General features: G+C 38.7%; 1 protein-coding gene across 4 annotated transcripts; it reads right to left on the reverse strand.

Annotated features, from left to right (window-relative positions):
- TUBGCP6 (tubulin gamma complex component 6) lies at positions 1–24,742 on the reverse strand. 4 transcript variants are annotated; one of them, XM_068931441.1, is made up of 26 exons: positions 24,644–24,742; positions 23,242–24,055; positions 21,576–21,739; positions 20,121–20,331; positions 19,437–19,610; positions 18,223–18,344; positions 17,797–17,872; positions 16,813–16,922; positions 14,840–14,931; positions 14,605–14,744; positions 12,755–12,904; positions 12,058–12,139; positions 11,888–11,976; positions 11,590–11,705; positions 10,790–10,928; positions 10,582–10,698; positions 9,006–10,320; positions 8,452–8,507; positions 7,992–8,181; positions 7,545–7,713; positions 6,005–6,146; positions 4,638–4,832; positions 4,204–4,336; positions 3,742–3,955; positions 2,333–2,532; positions 1–483 (listed from the first exon to the last, which is right to left on the reverse strand). In XM_068931441.1, exons 2-26 carry the CDS (start codon positions 23,986–23,988, stop codon positions 392–394), a joined length of 5,235 nt encoding a protein of 1,744 aa, XP_068787542.1. In that variant the 5' UTR covers positions 23,989–24,055; positions 24,644–24,742; the 3' UTR covers positions 1–391. The 4 variants fall into 4 exon arrangements, with proteins under 4 accessions (XP_068787542.1, XP_068787548.1, XP_068787563.1 ...); XM_068931447.1 differs by having other exon boundaries at positions 24,593–24,669; XM_068931462.1 differs by lacking the exons at positions 23,242–24,055; positions 24,644–24,742 and adding an exon at positions 22,393–22,474.
- Between the last annotated feature and the right edge of the window lie 332 nt (positions 24,743–25,074).

The raw sequence follows: 25,074 nt of genomic DNA on the forward strand, positions 1-25,074 counted from the left end.
TCAAAAGTTTTACAAAGTATCTTTACTTCACATATGTGTATTTACATTGGAGGAAATTCACAACACTGGAAATAGGACATTTACACATTCACAGATATACAGTTTTACACTCTCTTCCCTTTTAAGACTAGGCACTCATCTCTTCTGTCTTTGTAATAATGACAACATCAATTCTCAGTGGACTGAACAACTGGTAGGTGTTACAGATTTTAAAGGGAATCATTTTCTATATGTGGTGGTTATATTCTTCAAGCTGCTAGATGATGGATTACTCATTGAAGAAAAATGCCTCTTGCACGATGTTTGCATAAGCTTCTATAAATTATAAGCATTTAAGTTTAATTGTTTCTCTTTTATCATGCTATCAGTGATCTTTATTCTGTACTAGATCTCAGTTATCCTTGTAGTAGTTATTAAAGTTGATTCGCAGCAGAAAGTCCTCCAAATGAGGTTGGTATCCTCTATTTACAAGTTTTGTTACCACTAGAAGAAAAAGAAAAAGATAAGTTTCAACTAAGGTTTATATAGGGGTGTCAGACTTTTCTTGACAGTATCTGTATATTTTAAATAAAATTTTAAAAAAGCCCTACTGCAGAAATCTGAATACAATGGAAGAAAACATGTAATTTTGCTTAAGCAAAGCACTTCAGTGTCTCTTTCTGAAAATATGAAGTATTTCAAAAAAGATGCAAGAGAAAGATTACATGTGTCAATCCTAAGTGGAATTGTATTTTTCTGATGATAAATATACTTTCTCCAAGCTGCTTTCACAACAAGGCAGTACGTTCTAATCATAGCATCAGTTGACCAGAGTGGTGACCTCTCTGAAAGGTCTGCTGAAGTTTTCTTGAGTCAAGTCCATTGTGATAGTAGAAACCAAAGAGAAATTCCTGGGACAAACCCCTCAGCTCCGTGAATGAACAAACTGACTGTCCTAAAAACCCTTAATGACAAAGGAAGAACCTTTCTAATAAGCGTACTTAACAAGAGGCAACATGACCTCCCTAATCTCATAAACATCCCATGCACTAATATGAAGGGAATTAGCAAGCAGCAGTAACATGCAAGGAAAAAGGGAAGGTGTATAGTCACAAGTTAAGGCCTGAGCCAAAGCCATTGAAGTCCACAGACTGTTTTGTGTTTCAATGGATTCTGGATCAACCCAGTGTGAAAGAGAGCATTTTACAATACACAGTGACTGGGGGAACACGTGTAGATGAACAAGCACACATTTGTTTTGTAGTGCTTAATAAAGAGGGTGTAAAGAACTAGGTCACTCAGCGTACTTCCTTACGGAATGGTCTATTAATCTCTGTCCATGAAGCAACCATAGATCTCGTAGTATGGGCTTAGGTGGCTCCCAAAGGTGTTCTGACTTCCTGTAGAATTTGGAAGCAGCCATTCTAACTCATCCTGAAATATTTGTTTTTGATCCTTTGACACCATTTTTGGACACCCTTAAAGAATAAAAAGGGCAGCTCATTTCCGGAGGAATATACTCTGACTAGAAGAATACTGCAGAAAATACATCTAAGGAAAATAGTTGCACTTCCCTTGAGTACTGGGATTTCTAACAACAACAACACCCCACACATGAACCATCTTTGTGTTCAGGGAAAGTATAAGTAATTTTAGTTAAAAAAAACCTAAAAACAACAACAAAAAAAATCCCAAAACACCCAAGCAAGGTCCGAAAGAAAAAAAAGGAGAGGAAAGACAGATCAACCACTTCTTCATATTATAGGCTAAGCTGACAGCCAAAAGAAATGTTATGTTAAAGGACAGAATTTTGCCAAATGATCTGTGTAGCTGAAGAATACTTGCCTGCAGCACTATCCGTAAGCTCCTACTAGTGCTAGGAGGCTCCCTGAGCCTTAGTCCAGAATGGGAATCAACATTTTCAAATCTCATAACAACAACATTCAACTAACGCATATATATATATAAAATCACTTTTAAGCTGTACTAACTCTCACTGCTGCCAATAATGAGTCCCAGAAGTCAATTCCAGAGAAAATGAACATGTAAGCACATATATAGCTAAATACCAAATACTTATTTTGTAAACTAGCAAAGATTTGCAGTCAGGTTTTAGGATATCTGTTAGATGGTAGGTGTGGGGATTTTAAACGACAGATATGCAGATCTTTGCTATGGCCCACACACAAGAAACTCAGTTTTCATTTGCAGACTACATTTTCTAGTAGCAACACGCTACGTACACGCATCTTATCACTGTTATGCTATACTTCGAAATCCTTTTTATGGATTTTTCAGTTGTGAGTTGACCGATATCATCTATCTTAGTCCCTTAATTTATGCAATTTCTTACCTTTGAATAAGAAGTGGGAGTAATACTTGAACGTATTGTAAGACTGTTGCATCAAACCAAAGTTGGGATGAACAGCCATTTGCTTTCCTGCATCGAAGCTCCAAGACTGAGAGATCAATTGGCTGCGGAACTTCAAAATAAGGCTGAAGATGCTATGAATAATGTTCATCACAGGAGCTGCCTTCTCAGTCAACAGACCTCTAGCGAAACAAAAAACTTTAAAAAATCAGTGGAATCATTTATTGGCTGTAGAAAGGAAAAAAAAGAGGGTAAGTATCCTTTGGGTTTTCTCTTCAGTTGTTTAAAAAATAAAAATAAGCCCACAAGACTGCAGCCAACTGCAATGGTGACTTCACAAAAGATGCCCAAGCCTAACATAGTTTGATTGGCCTTCCAAGAAACTGACTTTTTCATTGATGAGTCTGATTTCTAGAATGATTTCTGCACTGCCAAAGGGATGACATTTAAAAAACGTATTACGCTCTGAGCGTCTTCAAACTTTAATTCCCTTTCATCCCATCACTTTGTATCCAAACAGCCGCTTTAGATAAGTTATTCTTATTAAAAATGAAAAAAAAAAAAAAAAAAAAGACACAAAAGGACACGTTTCTTCTCCTGTTTACCATTTCCGTTCTTTATTATCTCCTTCTCCCCACCTCTGTGTCATTTCAGCCTCTACTGTTTAAGAATGAACTGAACAACTTCAGCTGCTCTGCTCTTATTCCCATCCCCCTCCTTCCCACTCTGCTCCATTATAAATTTTAAGGGATCATACAGTTTGCTAGAAATAGCACACCTCATACACAGCAATCAAAGGCCTAAAAGCTTGTAATTTCTAAAAGATTCTTGCCCTGCTCATTAACCTGGATGGAGGCATTAGGTCACATTTACTCCTTCAAAGTCCAGTCCTACACACCGCACATGTATTAAAGGCATACATAATATATACAGGGAGCATTTTACAATCCTTTAACCAGGATTATTTGTGCACCCTACTCATGCAGAATGAGCCAGCATTCATTCACAGAGTCTATAACAACAGGGTGAGAGAAAAACCAAACGAGGCCAAACATGCCCTCTACTCTTCAGGTTAGAGCTGTGTAACTCTGATGGACTTGAGGCTTGCAGGAGCAGAGTGAATGGAAGTTGGAGGCAACTCCAAGGAGTGTAGGGGAATAAAGAGGATGGGTAGCTGAGGAAAAGCATCAAAGTATGGATTTCATAAAGTGTCAAGAATTTCCTTTCCCTTTCATAAGGGCATCTCGACTCTCGGTGCTTTCGCATGTAAAGACTACTTAGTATGTCAGGTAGAAGTCGGTTTTGCACAAACACATTAGGCCAAATGGAGTTGTAAAATGGCCACTCCATTAACTTAAATACTTGAAGTAAAAATAAGCGTGCTAGTTTACCTGAAGATTGCTTTGTTGAGGTATTCGGCATGCGTTCTGTGAATTTCTTCTAGGTTGCCCACAGAAGACAGTTTGTTTCCAAATTCACACCATGTAACGTGAAGAATCTGATTAGCAATGTAACCTTGAATAACTTTCACGAAATGCTGCATTTCGTGTTTATACAGCTGGAGCTGTCGAAACTGAACAGAACTTGATGCACGACTCACTAAAGCTGCAAATAAAAACAGACATACACTATCATCAGCACCCATTGAGCCAGTTTGAAATCAGAATTTTTAAAGGAATGAAGGCTTCTATTAGTAGAATCTGTTAAAAATCCCAAGGAAGTTTCTTTAATCAATTTTGGCTTCTGAAGCGTCACATGACTGCTTTAAATGGTATGTTGATAATCAATTCTCTAGCAGAGGGTGCTAAAAGCATTTTAAACAGTATGCTCTCTAGTTCACTTATTATTCTTACCAGTGCGTTTTAAGTGAAACCAAACATCCTTGAGAGTCCACACCATGTGCTTCAATTGCAGCAAGAAGGAGAAGATCTTGTTGTATTTATTCATGCAGCTCTCAGTAATGACAATATTCAGAGGCCAGTCAACCTAAATAAAAAAAAAAAAACAAAACAACAACTGAGTGCTGATCATACTACATTGCCATGTTAGAGATGATTACTTTAGAATACTTCAGATAAAAGTATTTTAGGGACATATAAAAATTATTATATGTATTTTAATAATGTAATACAATGGCCAGGACAAGTAAATCTTGTAATTTCAATTATACAATTTTTGTACTCCATTTTTAAAGGTATTCCATTATTAAGAACGTATTCTCTCTAGCATGGTACCTAACAATCATGGTATAATTGCAGGACTACTACTTTTCTACACACTTTCTTACCTTGTATCTTAGCTCTAAGCAGCTCAGAGCATCAGGTGCATTGGGCTTGAACACTTCTGGAAGGTACTTGAGAGCAAAAGAAAGATTGGAAGCAAGCTTGGTATCACCATGAAGACTGTACTGTAACGCTTTATTTAGGATAGAATTAAGAACCAGTGGATTCAGCAGTTCTCCAGGTGTTTGTCCTGATCCAAGCTACCAAAAAAAAAAAAAAATCTAATTACACACTATTAATCTAATGGTGCTGACTTCTGAATACAGGTGAATTAAAGTGGGATGGCAAAGTGGTGACTATCCTTTCTTGCCCACCACTCTCTTAACTTCTGCAGCAGTTTCTTCCTCTGCAGAAGGATGCAAAAACACCATGTGATGCGACTTCTCAGCTATTTACTATCCAGATTATCAGGGCAGTCTGATACCTGCACTGGTTTTCTTTGATATGCTGGACTGCAGCTTGCTGCGGTTCAGGAGCTGCTAATTATCCCTACTACAGGGAATATAACCTTTAGTCTCTGGTAGGGCAGGAAGTCAGGGACAGGACCTGCATCAGCTATCTGACTCCAGTCTGCCTGTCTCACCAACTCGGCACCCTTGGAGATACATAAATCAAGGTACATACGGTACTAAATCCTTAAGTGCTTTCCCTTGTTGGGTACAAAACATCCTTAAGGTTTGGAGAGATGGATTAACTGTCCTACCGCCCTGTATCTCCACTGGCGATCAGATACATTAACACAGGCTATCACTCCTACCTTGCCGCCTCACCCAAGAACACAGGGATAAGTCACAAGAATACCATCATGTCAGAGGGCCCCACACTCTCTTCAGGTGCCCTCCACACTGTAGGAGGCTTGACATGAGAGTACGTACTTTACGACATGAGCCTCTGCGCTGGGTCTCAGCCAATGGCAATAGGCTCTTCCAGTTTTGTTGCAAGCTGATGGGAAGGGACAGAGCAATAGTGTAGTAGCATTAATAGCATAATCTCACAGGAGTGAAATTCCCTTCCCTAACAGCCAATCTGGCAAAATCAGAAATTATCATCCTCCGTGGAACAAATCACTGTACTGTCTTTATTGCTAGGATTACTAGCAGGAAATAGTGATCTCTTCCTTGGGACTTCCTGGGGGCATGAGCAACCCTTCTGAGTATTTCTGAGCCAAAACCTTCTTTTGCTTCAGTCCTTACAGCCTTCAGTTCCTTACAGTAAGGAACAGAGTTCCTTACTATAAGATTTATTGACATGGCATAAAGAGGAAAACAGCACAAGCCAGCATTCCACTTCACACCATTCAAATTAATCCAGAGGTATCAAGCTAAGGCAGACAAACAAAAAAACCAAAGGGTTAAGACGAAACAGTGAATACCTTCTCAAACAGCAGGTCACTAAGTGACTGAGCAAACTCCCCATCTTCCATTAACAAGAAGTGTCTCAGTGCCTCAAAATGCTTCTCTACATTCAGTTCCACAAAGTAGTAATCAACGATTGCTTTGTTCACAAGAGAAACACTAAGAATAAAAACACAAAAAGGGATTATGCTTACAAGTCGTTCTTTTTTTTTTTTTTTTTTTTTTTTTTACTGTTAAAATTCAGCCATGGCTACAGCAATCAAATTAACTCTCTAGTACTTACTCTGATATCCAAGACTGCATGACATTCACATAAACAAAAGAAAATGAGAGGAAGCTTATGCTCAAAATTCTTCATCCAGAGTATGCCAGAATTAAAACCTACCAATTTAGAGAGCTGAGTTTTGAGCAGTATTCCAAAAATATCTGGAGATTGGCTACACATGATGATCTTATCGCATTGCTGAGCCTGGAGCAACATTTTATCAATAGCCTTCTCTCTGTCACCTTCATGAACAGATGAGGCAGAACTATTAACTCTCTATTAAGAATATCCTAATGGGTAATGCTTTCACACTAGATACTGAAGGCAGGTCTATACCATAGTTTGCAGTACGGTATAGGTACTCAAGCTAGCTTTAAACTAACTTGCACATCAGGAACAGTCTAATTCTGCCAGCACACAACTCAGGCTCACTTACTTTGCTTTTTTGTTTTGCTGAACACATGCATCTGTATACAGATGGCTCTTGGTAGCCAATTTGGATGTTTACGACTAAATTAGATCTTTCTACATTGCACTAAATTTGAATTATAGCATACTCTCAGTTAGTAAAGGGAAACCTAAAAACCTAGAGGAAAGATTCTAAACCAGAAAGCATTTCAACACTCCTCTGAATAATGGTTTTCTTGACAGAAGCTGATCTTCTACGTATCAACAAATTTTTGTTTAATATACCATTAGATATACTAAGAAAACGGTCCAACACATATGTGGCTTCCGTATTTATTCCAACAATAACAAAAACAACTTCCTTTAAACTTCAGAACAACCTTGAAGAAGCTAGAGTTCCCACAGAAACACAAAATATGTCCTGATCAATACTCATGAGTTTTCACATAATCAAAAGATTTTCTCTCCTCTCCCTCCTGCCAATCTTTCATCTGCTCTTTTTCTTCTCATCATCAGTCTTCATGGATAAAATCAAATATAAACCAGCACAAATAATATAAATAAAATACTTTCTTTTAAAAGAACAAGGAAGCTGATGGCAACAAATCCATTGCTCCACAATCCAGGAGCCTGAGAAAAAACACTTCTCTCCTTATATTTCAAATAGACCTTTACATTTTTTGATTTACACACAAAAATGCAACTTTACCTTACTACTTACAATGTAAGTCTGAGCTTATTACTGGACCATTTACTGCTCCATTTCTGGGAGCAGGAAGAAAATTTAAGAGAACAGATCTGTATACAACTCTTGTCTCAGAAAAGAACTAATAACACTAAATAAATGGCTAAATTATGGATTCTTATTTCTAACTAATACTCACTGCGATACAAGTGGAGCAGTAATAGAGCGTTTCATCAGCACCGGCAGAGATAAGAGCTCGCTCAGTTGCACAGCTGTTTCATCTGTTGCTGACTGTACTGAAGGATCCACAGGAAAAGTGTATGATCTTGGTATCACATGATGCAAGAGATGAGACACTGGCAGTTCTGCTAAATTTAAAAATATTTAAACTTTGTAAGTGATGGTATTTAAGCAATTGGATAATCTCTTTCTACTGATTTCTCCAAACCCCTCTGGATTAGAAAGTCATATGTATTAGAAAGTCAAAATGTATTTCACTTCTTTATGACTAGAAACAGATTGATTGCTACAGTCTGTAATATCGGTAATTTACTGCTAATTCAGATATTTTTTTCTTGTGCTCAGCTTTCTTGCTCAAGTTTACCACATTTTCCTATTGACCTACTACTCCAAGAGTTCTACTCACACATCAAATCATAGCTATCTTGGTATTTTTCAATACAATATTGGTCCGATAAGGCTTTCAAATAAGCTTGTTCTCTCTTCCATGCATCCTCTCCCTCTTCCTCCTCCTTAGTCTTGGGAGCACTAGCTTCAGAAATCAAAGCTGCTTGAGACACAGTATCTTGTGGAATTGTTTTTTCAGGTTCTTCTGCCTAAAAAAATAAATAAATAAATAAATAAATCACTCTTACAAAAGCTATTGCCTTCAATTACTCGCAATCAATGTATTCTTACAGGTATGTAAATAGTTGCTCCCATTGAAAATAATACAGCTCACTTACCTTTACTTTTTCGGACATGTAAAAACAATATGATGTTACAGCGATTAATAAATTGAGACAGAAACTCACTACCTTAACGACCAGACTGCTTAATCTTTTGAAGAAATGGGAAACGTTCTCCATGGCTACTTTGTCTCTTACCTGTAAGCTCTGTGAGGAATCTGGGAAAGGGTTCTTGTCAACCACATTTGCAATTACTGTAATTACAAGTAAATTAAAGACAACAATTACTTAGAACTGCTTATTATATTTAGTTCATACTACAGATCTGCTCCTAAAGCCCTCCAAAACTCCTCTAAAGAATACAGACCGTCACAAAAACAACCACCCCAATAACGATCCTTCTCCATGGTCCAGCCCACACAGTTTTGTGCTTGTCCTCTTCACCATATTAACACTTTTAGCATCAAATTATTTAAAAGAGAGTAAGAATTTCTTTCAAATTCAGAATGCAAGTGGTCTACTCAAGATCACATTAGGTCCTGCTTTGCAAAGGTTCTGATCAAAATTCTTTTTAATACTGTGGTAGGATAGGAATCGAGACTAAGCTGAAATTCTTGTCTTTGTATTCTAATAGTGCCTAAAAGCATATACAAGCAATCAAGAAATAAGTACCCATTTTAAACATAAATATTAAGTTTATTCATCCAGCATTTGTTTAAGACCTCTTGAAAGAGACTGTAAATTTTTTTTACCTTCTTGTTTCTCTTCTGTTATGTCTTCTTTATTATCATCTTCAGTACTAGTGTCAGGAAAGACTGGAACACTGTCAGATGACTGCGACTGTGGTAAAGTCTTTTTCTTGGCTTCTGATGTTTTTTCTTCCTTTCTGCTTCCTTCAGCAGGAGATAATTCTTCATTGTACAGAAGTACCTGAACTGTGGAGCTAGATGAGGGACCAGAAATGGTTTTACGATGAGGTATTGGGTCATTTTCTGTAGACGGGGCCCACTTCCCTATTTGGATGCTTGACTGGGATGCATGGCCAAATGGGCTCCAACGACATTTTGGAGGCTCCATATCTGAAGTTAGCTCTCCAATTTTAATATGTGACTGTGACGCATGGCCATGGATATTCCAGCGAGGTCTAGCTGAGACAACCTCTGACGCGTTTTCACCAATCTTAATATTGGCATCAGACGCATGACCATGGATGTTCCACCGAGGCCTTGCAGGTGCTACATTTGACACATACTCGCCAATCTTAATATTGGCTTCTGAAGCATGCCCATGAATATTCCACCTGGGCCTTGAGGGCTCTACCTCTGAAGCGTATTCCCCAATTTTAATATGAGCTTCAGAAACATGGCCGTGAACGTTCCATCGGGGTCGGCGAGACTGAACATCAGAAGTATAGCTGCTGATTTTTATGTGGGAGTCTGAAGAATGCCCATAAGGATGCGAAAGTGGCTGGTAACCATCCACATGAGGCACGTACTCTCCCACTCTAATGCTAGCGTCAGACGCGTGGCCATGAACATTCCACCGAGGCCTTTTATAGTCTGCATCGAACGCATTTTCTCCAACTCTAATGTGTCCCTGCCAAACAGCGGATGATCTGAGAACTGTAGTAAAATCATACTCATTTTGCTGATATAATGATGTATTGCCTTCTCCTTCCAGTGCTCCTCTCAGGAGAGGCCGATCTTTACTTATTTGAGAAGTCTCAGAAAGATCAGAGTTAATGTTTTGAAACGCTTCATCTAGCAAAGATCCTTGTGTGCTAATTGCAACAGGTTGTTCATCTTGTGTTTTTGATAAAAAGTCTTCTATATTCACGTCTGGTTCAGGCAAGGAATTAGCACTGTATAGAGGGCTGCATGTCTGCTCTGAACTTTGGAGATGGCACTCAGGTCCTGTTGCTTTAGGCTGAAGATGCTGATCAGCATTATCTTTTGTCAGGTGTGGCGTGGTCAGTGCTTTGTCAGTAGAAGCAACATATTCTAGGCTGGGCTCAGATTCTTTTCTGCCACGTCTCTCATTAGAATGGAGAAATTTCACAGATGACACCTAAGAGAGAAGTAATTATATTAGCCAAACAGTGTAAAATCAAGATATGTATTAGCAGTAAATCAAGATATTTATTAGGACACCACTTTATTACACATAAGGTTGTCAAGTTTACAGTTTTTCAGATGTACTGCAAATCCTGTGATAATTATTCACTATGTCACTACAGTGAATCTTTTGTTTACTGAACTGAAATGAATCAATTCACTTCAGAAAAACTTGCCATAGTAACAGGGAGCTTCTATAAGAAAATAAACCCACCTGTGAATATGGATCTTCCACAATAGCGTTTGTATCTAAAGCCAAGGGGCACTGCTCATAAGGAATAATATCTAATTTTCTCCTACGGTTTCCATCTGGAAGTTTTTCAAGCATTTCCTGTATGTAAATAGGACAGAAACAAAAGCTTCTAGTGTACCAATTACTAAATGTTCTAAATAACATTCTTTCAAATCCTTTTCGAAGATACCTCGATTTGCTTTTGATCTTCTAACAGAAATTTGAGACGGGCTGTTTCCAACTTGTGTCGCTGGATTTTCCATAAAGCTCTTTGTTCCCTACGGGCTGCATCATCGGAAAGTTTGCTATAATGGTCAATTAATTCTTGTCTAAATGAAAGTAAAAATAAAACTAAGTTACTGATTTTCATCTTAACTTCTGAAGAATAAGACCTTTTTATATTTCAGAAGTGAGAAATCAACTTTTAAACAAAAAGCCAGAGGCATCATTCACAGAGTAGAAACAAACGGAGAAAACAGGACAGCGTTCTTTGTCAATATGTGTTTCTATAACTATGCTAGTAGGTCACTCATTTTTCCTAAGTATGTTTAGATATAACAGAAGAAAATGAAATACAACTAGATGTATACCATAAGAAATATAAATAATTAATTATCAGTGTAATGTTTCTATCTGCTTTTTATTTCTGCTTTGACATATATTTGACCATTTTTGCTGTGGTCTCAGTTTTTAGTTGTAAGACTTAAAGTTTTTCCTCCAACTCTGATCATAACAAAAAACAAACGACACAGTGTTGGCGCAAGTCAGTAGTTTCCAAATTTTTGAGCTACTAACCGTTCCTAAATCATAAGATTGCCCAGACTACCAATAATCCTTACACCAGTCTTTTTACTGGCAACACTACCCTTGTAGAACAACATCTCGGAACTGCTGGTACCATAAACTGTAACGTAAAATAATTTTTCCTAAGGTCTTTATAATGATTGTGGAGTTTCTAAGTTTTGGTAGACTAGTCATAGATACATTTACCTTGCCTTTTTTTCCAGTTCCTCTTCTAAAGCTTTCAGTCTTTTTTCCCTCTCTCTGAGCTCTCGGGCATAGCTGAAATCATCATCGATCTCCTCTTGTTTTATTGCAAGGCGACGCTGTACAAATATTTAAAACTCTTAAAAGCCACTCTCAGTATCAGCTGAGATGTACACGACTGCAAGAGGTTCTTATTTGGACCTCACAAGCTATCCATGTAACTTCAGTACAGTAAATCAAAATATTCTTTCAATTATTTGCCTACAGAATACACTCAGTTTAGAAATTCACAAAGAAATACCTCCTGGTCTTTTGCAAACTGCTCTTTCAACTTCTGAAACTGTTCCCGTTTCTTTGCATCCAAAGCCATTCGCTCTGATATTTGTCGATCTGTATTATAATAAAAGATATCGTTATTTCACATTAACAAGTGCATGGAAAAAAAACACATAAAACTTCCCCGCAACTTACCATTAATGGCTTTTAGTACTTTGCTAGCAGTTTCTCGAGCATGAACAATTAATTCTTGTTTGGCTATTTCCACGCGCAAATCCTAAAAAACAAATACCATGTGGGAATTTTTCTATTATTTTCGGCTTGAAAATACACTGCTGCAATGACAAGTGCACACTTCAAAATGGTTATTAATCTATGTTCACTGTACATGTATATGAATAATTTGAGTAATTGAATGGAAAGTCTGTATTTTATTAAATTAATATTGAAGTTTATTAATACCCTAGACATTATATTGAACCAAATCAGTCTGATTTATACACTAGATTGATGGCATCTGACAGACATAAGTCTGTTTAGACTAAGAGCGCTCTGACAAAACAACTGGCCAAAAAAGAGAAACTTAGCTGGTGACTAAATAGCCTGTTGCATTTGTCAAATTATAGACTAGCAGAATCTTTTCAAAACTTTCTGATGGAACTCCAAAACTCATTAAAAATATGAAAATACTAACAATAACAACATGACACCTACTTTTAAAAAAAATTATATTAAAAGCTTATTAGCCATGATAGCAGTTCAAACAACAGCTGGTCAACAGGAAAATTCGGATCACGAATGCAAAATCTTTCTAAGTTACAGTAAAAACGAAGAATGAGTATTTAAGAAAAGAAATCCCAACAATAACATCTTTCTTCTTTTATTCATTTACCTTTTCTTCCTTGCTTATTGAACTGTACCGGGCAATTCTTTCCATTCGACCTACGTACACTGCACAGTCTCGCTCTATTTCTTTCAGCTCCTCAAGGGAAAAAATAACTGAAATCCGGGGAACAGGTATGTCTGACCAACATATATAATGCTGAAAAATAATGAGAAATTTCCATTTAAATATATTTTTTTAATTGTAAAACGTTACATTAGCAACTTACATTATAACTTAAAAAAAAAAAAAACTTAGCAACTTTGAGCTATTGAAACAAGACTCCACACAGGATCTAAAATTTTTAATGATAATCCTTTTGAGCATGCTACAGCATTCAAAGGAGGAGAGAGGTATAACGTTCAGAACTTGGAATACTGGTCAAAGTTCAATTTTCACATCTCTTCCGCCAAAATTGCATAAGCATTTAAAATCTGAGATACATTTATGCTAGTAATGTTCTACGTGCCTAAAATTCTGCTTTTCGGAATATCAAAATCGAGTGAGAATGAATAACACAGGACTGAATGTGTCTCTCATATCAAAAGTGATCTTAATTAGATTTTTGTTTACTTAGCCCCCACAGACTCTCAATTAATAGGAACAGTTTGGAAAATATAACTAACATACACCTACACGAGTAAACTCTACACAAATCACATTACTCAGAAATACGGCCAGCGCACATCACAAAGTACCTGTTGCGTAAGCTAAGTATCTTCGTTCCTTGTGCTCCACCTTCCCCTCCCTAAACCTCCGAAGCTGCTCTACTCAGCATAGAAAACAGATCAGTGAACCTTAAAAAAAAGAGACTGCACAAGCACGCTCACACTTGGATTTCCCAATCTACTCTTACAAGGCCAGAAGATGGGATGCCCAGACCTACATTCCTGGGACTGTGTCAGCCTCAGAAAAAGTTTAGGACACTTTCACGGAAGGAGATGAAATGTGGCTGGCACTCTCAAATAGATGGAGGATGTTTGAACCTGGGCCCCCATATCCTGGGGGAACGTTCTGTTAAGGTACCGTGCTAGCGACTGACAAAGCTGTCGCTATTTTATAACAGAAATGACAGCTGACGCTGCTTTATGCGGAGCCCAGTACTATGGGCACACCTGAATCGTGGTTTGAGAACACTTACTGGAGCAGCCTGCTAGGAGAACTAGCAGGAGGGACATCTCACTTGAGACGTTAGGCTTACGCATGAAGGAGCTGCTGAGCTGCTCAGCTCTCACAAGGCTGGGCAGCTCAGACCTTACGCTGAAACAAAATACTAGTCACTCAGCAAAGAGTGCCTACAGACTTCAGAAGCCTCTGTGGTTGTTTCATTGTTAGCCATATTTAGAGAAGAGGAAAGACACTAACTACTTTAACATGTTCTTATCAAGGACAAGACTTGTTCTGCAAAACAGGAATGAACTACTTCAGCGCTTCCCAGAAACGTAGTGGTAGACAGAGCTGAAATACAAGAGCTATGCAAAACTGAGTCAAGACCTGGTAACAGCAGTGTTTTTAAACAGAGAAAGAACACCGCGATTTGTGTGAAGAAGGGAGGGTACTTGTTTGGAAGAATAAGACACACCTGCTTTCAATACAAAGGAAAATCAGAAGTCTAGAATGTACAGGAGATATCACAAATTTGATGCAACTAAAAATTTATATTTTTGCAGTGAGGTGTTAGCAAGCCGCGTAGATAATCAGCTCACAAATATCTGAGAGTAAAAAATATGTGAATCAACATCATGCTTCTGTAATACCACTTATCGATAAAACAGTGAATGTGCTAAAAATCTAGCAAACTTGCTCTAAACAGTCGTGATTTTCTGAATGTAGTAAGAAAGAACCAAACCAGTACTTACCCTAGGACAACACAATTTCAGTAAGTTTATGGTTTTCCCACATATGTAGACATCATTAGCAATATGTTTAAGAAATACAGGGACACAATCTTCCACCTCTTTTGAAATCAAAACATAGCCATGAGTCCAGTAATGTTTATCTGCACATCAGAAAAAAGGATAAAAGAATAATTTTTTAATTATTTTACACAGTACCGATTGCATAAATTAGAAATGTTCTATATACATACTGTACCTCTGAAACAAAGATAATCCTCATTCACCTGGATCATGAATTCGCCATAAACATCCCTGAATACACCACTGTATACCCAATCATAGATAAATCTGAAAAGGAAAAAAAAAAAAGTATATACACAATATTGAAAATCAGTTCTCTTACCTTTTCAAATTTATTGCAACCAAATATTAATAACAAGTATATTCTTTAAAACATCAAAGCATACCAAGCTATAACCAGGATAAAAAAAAAAAAAGAGCAATTAAGTGTTGTCACACTGACATTAGTCTAGAGATATACACAGGACTGTATCCCTGCTTTCTTTCTCAAAAGAAACTGCCTTTATATAGCACATTCCAGTGAAAAATCAGATCAAAGAGCATTGCCTGAATTAAAACAATCTTTTTATTTCTGAACATTAAATTACTAAGTATATATTTTAAAAAAATCTCTAGAAAACTTTCAGGCACATCCAAAGCATAGGGAAAGAAAAGCAGGAAGAATTTATTTTCAGGAGATGTAACTCTGGCAGGGAGAACAGGAAAAGAGTACAAAACAAAGATACAATACAAAAAACTTTTTCCTTGGAACTAGAGACGTTTTTAATATATATGCAGAAATGAGAACTACTATTTCAGAATATTTGTTCACGCTTTTTCATGTTTCCTCTCTGTGATAAAAAGCCTTTGAAGAAATAAAAAAATACAATTATCTGAAGCTATAGATAAAAAAAAAAGCTCAGGGCACCTTCAAGCTAATACTTTGTTTTCCTACTAGTTCCAATACTAGCACTGTTTCTAGACATTGGGTCAGTAGGATAAACTGAAACGTTAAGCATAAGAAACCATAGTTCAATTTTAAGCTTGTAAGTAAAAAGTCAAGACCTTTCTACGTGTTAAAACTCACGTTTTCATGATTTATATGAGCAACTTCTATTTCTTTCAGGCTAACAAATGAGTGGGCTAACTTTCTTCAGACAATAGGTGTCCTCTTCCATGGCAGCCCTGATTGCTTATATAACTGATGTTTTGATAGTGATCTGCAACAAATGTAGGCATCAGTCCCATAAATACTATGTACTCGTTAAGTGCACTTTTATATTTTTAGGTTTGTAGTGATGCCTTGACATCCTGCCCTTGGCATTTAAGAAGTGTGACTACGTGCTGTAAATTACAAGACAGAAGCTGTGGTCAGACATTGCGGTCTGCTGGTAAACTGAGGAAATCTGAAATTAATTTCTCTGAAGAGGAGTTTAAGTAGAGGAAAGAGGAAAAACAGGAAAGGTGGCCATGGGAGGAATCTTCAATTTAGAAGATCTTGACAGGTTTGGTTGTTTTCTTTTTAATATCATTGCATCTATTAAATATCACTGTAAACTGGTAATAGACTATACCCATAATCTCTATAAACATCTCTTTTAAAAATTTACGAATATCTCTTCAGAAGTATACAAAATAAACACTTTAAATTGATGTATACTGCTTAACAAAACTGTTGCAATCCAAGGAAAATCTACTTCCTAGTACTACTTAGTTATACCTACTTAACGAATAACAGATCTATTTTACTTTATTTTTGTTTCCTGAAAGCGTGAACTTTATTGGCTTGCACAACAAGAGAAAACTGTTGCCAGCGTCAGGATTTCACTACAAGTGATGGTACGTGAGAAGAAAAATTAAAAGTTTGAGTCTTAGATTTTCAGTGTGAATTTTCAGGGCCAGAAGGAAAAAAAAAAAATCTTACTTACATGTGTTTATTTACTAATTTAGTCATACATGAAACCTTTACATTGTTAATGGGTTAAAAAAAGTGGAGAAAAGAAGGAAGGCAGTAAAATGAAAGAATGTTTATGTGTTTTGCAGACAGAGACACACCTTACGTTCCCTCTGAAAATGTTAAAAGATATTGCTAATTTAGCAGTTACTCACCAGATTCCTAATTCAGAACTTCTCTTAAACACAATTATTCAGAGAACAGTATGCACACACCTTGTATACGGTTCACAGCTGGTCTTTAACAAAGACAGAAGAACTGGATAATGCTCATTGCTACAGTTGTTGAGCGCCTCTTTGTACAGATACGAAAGCAATTTCACACCCTGAAAAACGGAAGAATATTCTAATGTTAAGACAACAAATTCCAGTATAACGCCGGTAAGAAAAGATTCATAAATACACATCTTCACATCTGTTTCACTAGACACAGAGAACAGATTTGTCTTACTTTACATATCTGCAGTTAAGATCACTTTATCTGAGCTAATTACCCCAAGCTCACTTTATGGTCACTGGAGAGCAACAGGCATATTTAGAACTGGATTCATTTGACTTGCTACAGACATCTCCTTCAGGATGAGAGGAAATACACACTGCTAAGGCCTATCCCGAGTCCTTTGTTTACTTCAGGAATTGAAATCAAAGGATAAAATGTCCAAATTTGAAATATCTGGAGAAAGGACCACAGCATTCTAAACGTAGGTTCCAAGGTTTGTATCATATCTGCCTCAGCCTGAGAAGCAAAAGACCATCTTCAGGATGCGTTCTTCCTCCAAAACAGCCCTTCTAATCAAAACTTCAATGAAGATTGCTTTGAGCCTTTTTTGTGTGACAGCATGATTTATGAATGATCTGGTCATCCTGGTTTGTGACTTTAAATATTTTCATATTTGCAAAGGCACATATAGATGCAGAAAACAAAACAAAAAAAAAAAATCAGGTCTGCAAACACCTCCTGAAATTGTTCTTTTTCATTTCGTACCGCACCTGTGGATTTTCAAAGTATTTCAGTACTGGCTCAGCGGGGTTTTTTTTTTTTTTTTTTTACTAAGCTCAAGTATAAATTTTTTCTGGGCTTTTTTTGTAACAGAGTGACACCAGCACTAAATATTTTATATAAAATACTACCTAATTTTATTTGAAGCATTTTAATATTCTAATCCAAACCAAACATAAAAACATGAAATCAATTATCACCGTAGGAAATGAAGCACCAGCTCCACCGCTGATCCCCAGGGTTGTTGTTCCTATGCCACAAAGTTCAGCTAAGTATCTAAAACACAATGAAAGATGTTACGTATATTTCAATGTTAATCAGACGCCTCCGAGATCACAGTGACGTGAATTTTGCTGTAGCTGAATATCATACAACAGCCCTACTGAATGATAAAATGGATAACGAAGAAATGGAATACTGAAATACAAGTTATAAAAGAAATATAGGTTCACCCAGTTTAAAAGACCTTACAGGTTTTCCCTAGAACCCTCTGGGACATAAATCTTTCCATGAAAATACAGCAAAAATGCCGAAGACTGTGTTAACAGCGTCTTTTAGCATATATGAAGAAAGAGACTGCATTTTTCTTCTCTGAGAAGTTAAAATGCTTAATAATATTATCTTACCTCAATTGACGACCTAATTTTCTGAAGAGAAAGCTGATTGTTAGGAGACTTAAAGTAGGAGGTGTTGACAAAACACAGGCTCGGTAATACTGAAGGTACTTTCTCAGGCCACTTGTGAACGCCTAGTATCAAGAGAAAATATTTATAAAGTCTTACCGTTAAAGCTGTTAATAGCCTACCTACGTCTCACATCGACTACAGAGCAGGAAAACAAACCTTTTTCTAAAACCATTTGCGTACAAAAGTAAGAGGGAAATACTCTCATAACGCAACTTAAGACATCCAACTTCGCCAGCTGGCTCCTCTATACCCTTTCTATATTCAAAGCACAGAGACTATATTCTGGCAGAGTGTAATAAAGCACCTTGGTTCAGCTGCTTTGAATTGCCCTTTTGAGGAGCTACTCACCCTCTAACTGCTATAAGATGAACCTAGAGAAACCCGTTTCCTTATTTTCATGTATAAATTGGGTTTTGAAAAAAAATCTTCTCTAAATGTCTAGCTCTCTAGCAAGACTTTCTTTTCTCCTTTTGAAATACACATGCAATTTATATTAACATTACTGTAAATCAAATATTCAGAAAGAACACATTTTCCTAACTGATCATCACTGAATTCTATGCCTTAGAAAGAGAGGAATTCACCTAATATTATACATATAGTTTAGCATAATATACAGACGACTGTTAGGGGAAAATTTATAAGAAAGAACTATGGATGGGAAAGGAGTAATTAAAGCTACTGAACATCATGTTTCCCTATTTTATGCCAGTTTTCCATTTTAAAAGTAATATGTATGTTTTTATATATATATTTATACACACACACACACACACACACACATTTGGTATTCAGAAAGCTACTGTATTTTAGTGTATAAACAAGCCATGTTTCTAAACGTCTAAAAAATGGTATTCCTTTAGTTCTCAAGAGAACAACATGACTAAACAAATCACACTTCAGGTAATAAAATGCATTTATCTCTTGCTCCAATGCCTGCAAGCCCTAGATACACACAGCTCAGACTTAAATAGGGCTTCACAACAGCAATACTCACTGCAGAGCTGGGATCAGTAAATAGAAATACTTAAACTGAAAATGCTTTGCAGTTCTGCAGAGCACAGACATTCCAGCTTCACCTGAAATCAAAGTTATTTTCTCTATCTAAAATAACCATCCCATTCAATTTAGATCATTTAATAAGGCTGTATCACCTGAAACACAAGCCCTTTGTTGTATGAAGAATCTAAGACTGGCTGAAGAGAGAAACGACTTAGTCGTGTGTAATACGTTCCATATTCTGCCACCTCTGAGAGTAGGTTGTGCATTGTCTCTGGTGAGGTTCCAGACACGTAAACCCCCTCCTTGATCACAAATGTTTGAGCAGCCTACAAATGACACAGGGGAAAGAAAAGCAGCTTCAAATATTTCACAGGTGTGTTTTGATTTAAAACAGTGAACGTTCACATTCAAAAATAGCAGCAGACAAATGGGTACTTTAGGTACTCTGTTTCCTGAGACTCTACAGCTAGGACAACGAGATAAGCCTATTAAATTGTAGCAAAATTTCAAGTGTCAATGATATCTTCCAATATACAGAATAAGATTACCGAAGGCTTTAATGAAAACCCAGTCTACAAAACTATTTACATTTCTCTGTTCGAGAATTCTCAAATCAATTTTCACTTAGAGGACTACAAACATTCTTTGCTAATTGTACTACAATAACATCACTACTGAAGCATATCAGTACTGCTTTACTGCACTCAGATCACATTTGCCTTTTTAACAATATCCATAACTGTAAGATCTCAAAAGAAGCTGCTCTAATCTTTCTGAGGAAATTTCTACCAAAGCTTACATGCAACTAAGAACTGCAGGTAAAACGTCTTCCATACCTGATTGAGCGAAAACGTAGCAGATACCACACCTATGAGGACATTCAAGACATCTTTAACCAGCTCAGGTTCTCTCATTAACACGAGGTGTGGAAGGTGAAGTACAGTATTACTAAATAGCTGCAATTCCCCTTCTCGAAGTCTGTAAAATTTGTCAAAAGCTTCTCTCCCAGCTTCAGTAAGGTACGGTTCCTCTTTTTTACCTGGTGGGCTGAGTTAAGAGTAAATAAAACCTTAAAAGGTGATTATAAGAAAAGAAGGAAATATACCTCCTAAAAAAGGCAAAAAAAAATTTCTGATTTTTACAGTCAGTAATACGTATTGTCCACAGAAAAAACTACTAGTAGTATTATACTACTTTCTCAGAGGAATGTGCACGTAGCCATAACTCAACACAGTGAAGAAACTGGCAGATGATCTGAACATCTGTGCACGGACGGAAACCTTGATGGAGAGTTACCAAGCTTCTCTGGTAGCTTTCCCTGCTGCAGTTTTCACATTAGGAAAATGAGGGCAATACATATCAGGTTTCCAGGGTCATTGTAATATTAATGTTCAAATACTTTAAAAAGAAATATGCTCAAAATAGTACCATGACTTGTATTAATACATTTTAGTTCTTCCCAGTGAGGACAGCTATTTCCTCCAAAACAAATTCTCCTTCCACTGCTTCCAAAAATAATGAATTCTAGCAGCATTCATTCCATTAAAGCTGTCAAGCATGTGGTCTGTCTTTCTTTGAATGTGAGCGCCTTACAGGCTAAATGCACCAGGAAAAGCTGTCTTGTACCATGAACAAAGCTAGAGAGCTACACTGGCTTTGGGAAAATCAGACTGGGGGAGCAAAAATGAGCTTCTGAGGCTCGGAATTTTAAAAACATCATAAGGCACTGTAACAGATGCAGTACTAGACTATCACTTAAAAAAAACAAAAAAAAAAATCACAGAATATACAAAGAGCAAGGCTTCTCTGAGAATTACAGATACCACCATCCAGCAGGAGTGTGACAGACACACCTGCCGTCTGTACTTTTCTTTCCTTTTCAGATTAAAGCATTGGAAAGCTTTTACCAGGACTACATAGAGCCTTCTTTCAGGAGATGTATCTTCTGCTCAATAGCTAAAAGAACTACAAGTCTAATAATATCATAAAGAAACCAGTTATGAAGGTTTCTCTTTTGGTTACAGGCACAGGAAAAAGGAATACAGTACTGGGAGACAGAATTTAAGTCTTAGCGTTCTGCAACCATCATATTCTCTCTTGGAGAGAATAGTTTGGAGGAACTGCAGGACCTGTACTCGTCTCTCAATCATGATGGCAGTATAGTGAATTCTGTGCATTAAATTTGCACATTTCCTTATTTATACTGAGGTCACTTGGAATTAAGATGAAACGCACTGTCACACACATGCAGATGATGCACAGTAAGCTTGCCAGTAACATCAGACACATACTATCCAATTCTTTCCCAACATCTTCGCTTGCTGGGTCCGTAAGTAAGCACCGCATCCCACAAGTCTATGTCTGGCGTCACACTGGGCTCTGACTGAGAATCAGGAGTCAGATTGGATGCTGACTGGAATCCCTCATCTTCTGACTGGTCTATACTTTGAGGAACCTGTCAAAAGAGTTCATACGCCACACGTGAAATCATACCACCGGAGAAACTTAGGCTAATGAAGAACATGTTTTGCTATCATTTGTGATCCAGTGACTCCATGTTTTAATCTGTTTTTACCTCCTATATTAAGTTTCTCTTGTAAGCATTCTTTCATCTGTTACAACTGTAGGTACAAATGTCTATACATAAAACAATGATCATCATCAAAATAATACATTTTGTTGGTATTAAGACTGAAACTTATTCCTTTTGTAAGCACGCCAACTGACCGAGAATTTCATCTCTGGACATTCAGCAATATGCAACACTCCAGTAAAATAATACTGCTCAGAATTTCTTTTCAACAAATGATTCAGGCTCCAACTCTTCAAATTTGTAAATTTTTCGTTAACTATGGTCAATTCCATTTGTTAAACCTATTCACATGCAGAAAAGCTGCACGTACCTATACCCTCAACACCGCACCCTCAAATCCTGCCCATTTCTACAGGAGTTGTACGGGCAGGGCAATATCCAGTTTTAGTAGAAGCCAACCTTGACAAGACACACCCATGTAAAACACAGCATGTTCCTCAAGAAATTTTCCAGTGCGATGGAAAGGGCACAGTGCTTACTGGAAAAGGCTCTGCCTTCCCTCACTTACAACTTACCTTGATGTGCATACATTAAATGGCATAAGGGTTTTTTCTTTTTAATGTGTCCGCCTTCAGGCTTCTATTAAGACATCAAACAACGGGAATTGCAAAAGCGACGCATGTGTTAAACAGAAGGAACAAAATAATGATTAAAAGTACAGAAACCAAAAAAAAAAAAAAACCCTACCTACACACTGAAAAACTGGAAAGGGGGGAAAAAAGAACAAATCCATTTTTCTAGTACCTAGTACTGTTATATGAGAATATAATATAGCAAAAGTAAATAGAATGGATAGCAAAAGGAAAAAAAAGATGCAGTAGAAACTGTACCCATTGAAAAGGTGTAAGGACATTGGGAAATACGGAGTTCAGTGAAAATCAGCAACTGAAACAACTGGCTTAAGATGTCATAGGGTGAGGAAATAGGACGAGGAAGGCAGTGTAATCTGAATAGCAAAACACATAAGCACTCCTGTCAGAAACGCATGCAATCAGTCTGAGCAGTAACAAACAACAATGCAAAGTTGTGATATATAAAGCAGGCAAAAACGTAAGCAAAAGATTACCAAGGTGGGGAAGGAACAGATATAGCTGATGGCTTAACTTCATATGGCCTATGGCCAGATGACTTCTTTTGCACATCGCTATAGATGACATCAAGCTTTTGTTGTCTGCCCTACATCTCTGTACCTGAAAAGCCTGTCCGGCTCTCAACAAAGAAAAGAATCCCTGTTCCAGCTTAAATTCCACCACCGTCATGTTTGGATTACACACACAAAAAGATTAACTTGTATTTAAAAAAAGTTTCAAAACAGCATATTGAAGCATGCATTCACTCTAAACCAAAAACAAACGCTATCATACTTTAATTGCAAGTCCAGACAAATCTGCACTGTCAGGCACTGGCGGTAAATCCAACTTGATGTCCATATCATACGTTCGGCTGTGCACAAGAGCACCGAAGAGCGAGACCCGTGTTTCTTTCTCAAACTTGTCACCAGCAGGATAGTTTTGTGAGAATAACCCTATAGCAGGGAGTCCCGTTCCAGGTGCAGCCTCCATTATCTGAAGTGTCTTTTGAATAGTGTCATTGAACTGACATTCTTCATTTGTGATTAGAGACTGTATATCAGCTTCAAATACACTCACATCATAATAATCATAACCCTGATATTTGACGTTTCTCCCAACATACTTGTTGTTTAGAAAATAGTCCTTTTTTTGTGGCACAAGCTGAGGAGGACCTGTTCCAGCAAGCTGTACTAAGAGATCCAAGACAGAATTAACCTCCGTAAATGGTAAGCAATCAGCTGCCTCCAGCTCTTCCACAAGACTCTCCAGCCTATCTGCTTGAGCACCTAGACCGGCAACTCTCAAGTTGAAAGACAGCATCAAAATTTTGTTTTTCACTGGAAGCCTGGAAATGTTTGACTGCAGCTTACGAGCCTCATCTTGAAAAAGGTTCATGAACAGGGCATTGTACGCAACCCGTTTCAGATTTTGCTTAGCCCTCCTCTTGCAAATCTTCCGTCTCCCCAGGTGGACCTTCCACGGCAAACCTGCCAGGTGTGCTTCACACAAATCATCAAACAGCTGCGTAATGCTCTCCATTTCAAATCCAACTGTCAGTTTGCAGCGATTACAGTTTTATGCTGGGTCTCTGGTTGAATCCGAAAACCTAGAAAACACCAGGAAAAAGAGGAGACAACTTGTGACTGCCCATGCATATGAGACCCCTGTACGTTTTAACGTAAACTGAGATGGAGATAACCCAAAACGAGAGAGACGAAAACCAGGCTAGCACACGCTGAGAATACGAGTTATAAAAATGACGCTACGGCTCTGGATCACAAGCTTATTTTACAGCCCTGCAAGCTTGCCTGCGGCCGCCTGAGGCGCCCACCCCACCCAGACCGCCGCAGAAGGCGGAGCATCGGCCTGAGCGAAGCCGGGACGCGCCCCTGAACATCCGTCCCCCGAAGCTCGACGCCTGCAGCCTTCCCCGGCAGGCCGGCTGCCGCTCCGCCTCGCCCGGCCCACAGCCGCGGGCAGCCAGGCGGACGCCGCCCTACCAGCGCGTCGGCCCGGCCCGGCCCGGCGGGGGCGGCCCGCAGCAGCCCCCCACGGAGGGGGGCAGCCGCGGGGCCCCAGCCCCTTCCACCCGCCGCACGGAGCTCCTCAGCTTCCTCCCCGCCTAGCTCCCGGCCCCTCTTACCGGAGGGGGCCCCCGGGCCTGCTGCCCACCCCGGCCGCCCCGTGCGCGTACCTGGGGCCGGCTGCGCCGCCGCCGCCGGCTGCCTGCGCGGGGCCGCGGTAGCGCGGGCGCCCGGCCGCCTCCCTCCGCCTCGGCGCGGCTGCCAGCGCCGCCACGTCACGGCAGCGCGACGGGCGGCGGCGGGAAAGGGCTGCGCCGCTGCCTGAGGCCCCTCGGCGCCGCCGCCGCCCCGCGAAACCGGCCGCTGTCCCCGGCGAAACGGATGGAGTCTCGGGCAGCGGGGAGGCGGGAGGCGGACGGGCAGGGCAGGACCCCGCCGCCGGGGGCCGTACGGATACAAAACTGAACGCGGACCGAGGGGCAGGTCGCTGTTTTTAAAGCGACGCCCCGATTTAGGTCTCGAAACCGACTGTTAGTGGGATGCTCGTTTTTACCGTTTCCACTCACGCTGTGTTCACTCACGCTACATACGCACACGCTGT

This window comes from Struthio camelus, chromosome 1, assembly GCF_040807025.1.
Source record: "Struthio camelus isolate bStrCam1 chromosome 1, bStrCam1.hap1, whole genome shotgun sequence".
NCBI lineage: Eukaryota > Metazoa > Chordata > Aves > Struthioniformes > Struthionidae > Struthio > Struthio camelus.

Coding starts and splice junctions, on each gene's coding strand:
- TUBGCP6 (XM_068931441.1), bottom strand. CDS start 23,988: ATGGAGAGCATTACGCAGCTGTTTGATGATTTGTGTGAAGCACACCTG. Junction 16,923..17,796: donor CTGGTGCTTCATTTCCTACG/GTGATAATTGAT, acceptor TCCGTTTTTCAG/GGTGTGAAATTGCTTTCGTA. Junction 14,932..16,812: donor AGCTGTGAACCGTATACAAG/GTGTGTGCATAC, acceptor TTTCCTTTTCAG/ATTTATCTATGATTGGGTAT.